Genomic DNA, 3,077 nt, shown 5'->3' with positions numbered 1-3,077 from the left:
AGTAAAGAGTCTACTCCTTGTGACTCTAGTTTAGTAAAGAGTCTAGTCCTTGTGACTCTAGTTTAGTAAATAGTCTAGTCCTTGTTACTCCAGTTTAGTAAAGAGTCTAGTCCTTGTGACTCCAGTTTAGTAAAGAGTCTAGTCCTTGTGACTCCAGTTTAGCAAAGTCTACTACTTGTGACTCTAGTTTAGCGAAGTCTACTACTTGTGACTCCAGTTTAGCGAAATCTACTACTTGTCATTCCAGTTTAGCGAAGTCTACTACTTGTGACTCCAGTTTAGCGAAGTCTGCTACTTGTGACTCTAGTAAAACGTCACGTCCACAAGACTCCTGTCTACCTCGCCTGTAAGTCAAAACGACACTGCATCAAGTCGAGGGGAAGTTGCTTGGCATAATATGTACATACGTTCGTCGTCTTGTCTTCTTAGAGATCTGTAGTTTATGTGTATGTTTTTTTTAAATTGCTACTCCTAAAGTTATGAGTTCATCATTAAATTCTCCTGTCCTTGACTTAGTTAAAACTTCCTTCAGATGTTTGATAGAGGTTAAACACCGCAAGTTGGACGTGACCACCGATTTATTTCCACTTAAACTACAGCAACCTACAACCTACTACAGCAACCTACAACCTACTACAACAACCTACAACCTACTACAATAAAATGCAACCGACTACAACAAACTACAACCTACTACAACAACCTACAACCTACAACCTACTACAACCTACTACAAACAAAATACAACTACTACAACAAACTACAACTTACTACGGCAAAATACATCCTACAACAGAAACTACGGAAACTACACCGTACAAAACCGACATTTTTTTCCAGGTTAACTTTCTCCCTAATCACCGTAACACAAGATAACGACCTTTATCGTTTCATAACAACAACTACTAAATCTAGAGATCGATAAATTACCACACCACGTGGCTAATTGATTGTTATTGAAGCTGGAGAAATTAATCGATTATAAGTGGCTACATATCCTCATCTAAACTGTAAATAAGTAATCGAATCACTTCAACAAATGATTCTTGAGATAGCAGCGTGGGCCGCTAGGTTCATACCACTTGTACTAGACATTCTGAAGTTTGACTTTTTCCGCTCAAGAATCAACTTGTTAGTTCGTAACCAACTGTCTCCAGTTGACGCCAATTAAAGAAATCTCTTAACCACAGCTCAACAAGACAGAAATATCTGAATCCATAAACTCTCGGAGACTGTCAGAATCGGGTCAAGATCATTCAGCTCCTTCGAGACCCTCCCAACCCCCCCCCCCCCCAACCCCTCCCAACAGGGCGTGTCGGGTCAATGACCGACTTGGATGACTAGAGATTGCTCACTATCCGTAAAATAATTGTTATAAAAATATTCGCCTCATACAGTTTGGGTTTTACCAGTACGTTTTGTTTATTGCTAGATGTTTTCTCGTATGTTACAATTAGTTAGGGAGAGGCTAATTAAGATTGTATCTGCAGGATTATAGTTTTAGAAGCAGATGTATGTTGAAAATTAAAATGGCAGGAGCCATTTATTTTCTCTGAGAGAATCAGCGGGTCTCAACAGGTAAAACATGTATTTTTATGTTGTCAACTTTAATTTTAGATATAAATATATGTAAGCTTTCGCCGAAAACTTTTTCGTATTTTGTATTGTAATATATGTAATTCATATTCTTACATTCTTTTTCTTTTCATTCAGAAAATTTAGTTTTGAGAAGACCCCAGTGTTACTATACTAATGGAAATGAATTTGAGTTCAGGCTATCGAGAAGTTCTGGAACCTTTGGAGCCAGTTTCCGATGAAATAGTGTTTGAATTTGACTACACGATTCTGTTGTTGTTCATGTTTCTTCTATCTTCACTCGGCGTGGTCGGTAACTTGGTCAACTGTGTGACCTTCGCACGTCAGGGGCTGCAGGATCGAATCCACCTGACGCTCTTCTCCTTGTCCACAACTGATCTACTCTCCAGCTTGGCTTGCTTTGGTTTCACGACAGTTGTGCTGTGTAACGTCCTGGGACTAGAGACCGAGGTCACCTACAACCTGCTCATGTTGACCCTGCTCATTGTACGCTGCATGTTCGCCGACTTGTGTTCTATCATCACAGTCTTCATCTCCATCGAGCGATGTCTCTGTGTTACAATGCCTTTTATTTTCAACACGACCTCATCGGCCAGAAAAACACACATCCTTCTCCTGAGCTTTGCTGCATTTATTCTATTGAACTACATCCCTCTGTTGGCAACAGAACGAGCTGTTCCAGTGTTTGACCCAGGCACCAACTCTACTGTCCTAGATCTAGAAGTTTCTGAAGAATTTGAAATTCTCAACAAGTACAACGACTACGTCTTTGGATTCGGCCTGTCATTTTCGTGTCAAATCTGTGTTTTTGTCTGCGCTGTTCTCATGTACGATGGTCTTCGAAAGTCTTCTCAAATCCGAGACAGTTCCAGAGAGTTCGGTGACCTTTCTGCGGGGGCCACCAAACCTCAAGGTCAGCTGATGTCCAGGAAAGAGAGACGTGTGGTCAAGATGGTCCTGATGCTGGCATGTCTGTATGTGCCAACTGGCATCCCCCAGATGATCTTCGTCCTGGTCAGGTTCGTCTTACCTGAGCTGTACTCGGGCAGGTACAGGAGTATCTTAGAGTCCATGTCCAGCACGTTGATTGCCGTCTCTAACGTTAACGGCGCTCTCAGTTTTTTCATCTACTTCAAGTTCAGCTCAAACTTTAGGAAGACTTTACTGGAGAAAAACGCCTTAATAAATAAAAGAAAATCACGATGATGTTTCTCGACTGTTTTGTATCACTGTAAAACTTGATGCGGGTAATGTTTAGGATAAAATACATAAAATGTATTTTTCTTATCCTTGGTCTTGCAGTCGAATGTCAGATGTGTATCTTTGTGTGCGCTGTATTCATATTTCAAGATCTTAGAAAATCTTCTTCACGTATTCAAAGTTCTATGCACAAGACCAATCAAGTACACTAGGACAACGCGGAATCCCAGCCCACCAAAGAGCCTGCTACCCAACAAACTATGAGAACCATGAATACAGAG

The 3,077-nt window shown here is 40.8% G+C and overlaps 1 protein-coding gene across 1 annotated transcript; it reads left to right on the top strand.

Annotated features, from left to right (window-relative positions):
* The first annotated feature begins 1,758 nt into the window (after positions 1-1,758).
* On the top strand, positions 1,759-2,802 carry LOC131946358 (uncharacterized). The gene has a single exon (XM_059307064.1). The coding sequence runs from the start codon at positions 1,759-1,761 to the stop codon at positions 2,800-2,802; it is 1,044 nt and encodes a 347-aa protein (XP_059163047.1).
* The last annotated feature ends 275 nt before the right edge of the window (positions 2,803-3,077 follow it).

This window comes from Physella acuta, unplaced genomic scaffold (assembly GCF_028476545.2).
Source record: "Physella acuta isolate Inbredline_101_S28 unplaced genomic scaffold, ASM2847654v3 ptg000555l, whole genome shotgun sequence".
Lineage (NCBI taxonomy): Eukaryota > Metazoa > Mollusca > Gastropoda > Physidae > Physella > Physella acuta.
This window is presented reverse-complemented; position numbering and strand designations above follow the sequence as displayed.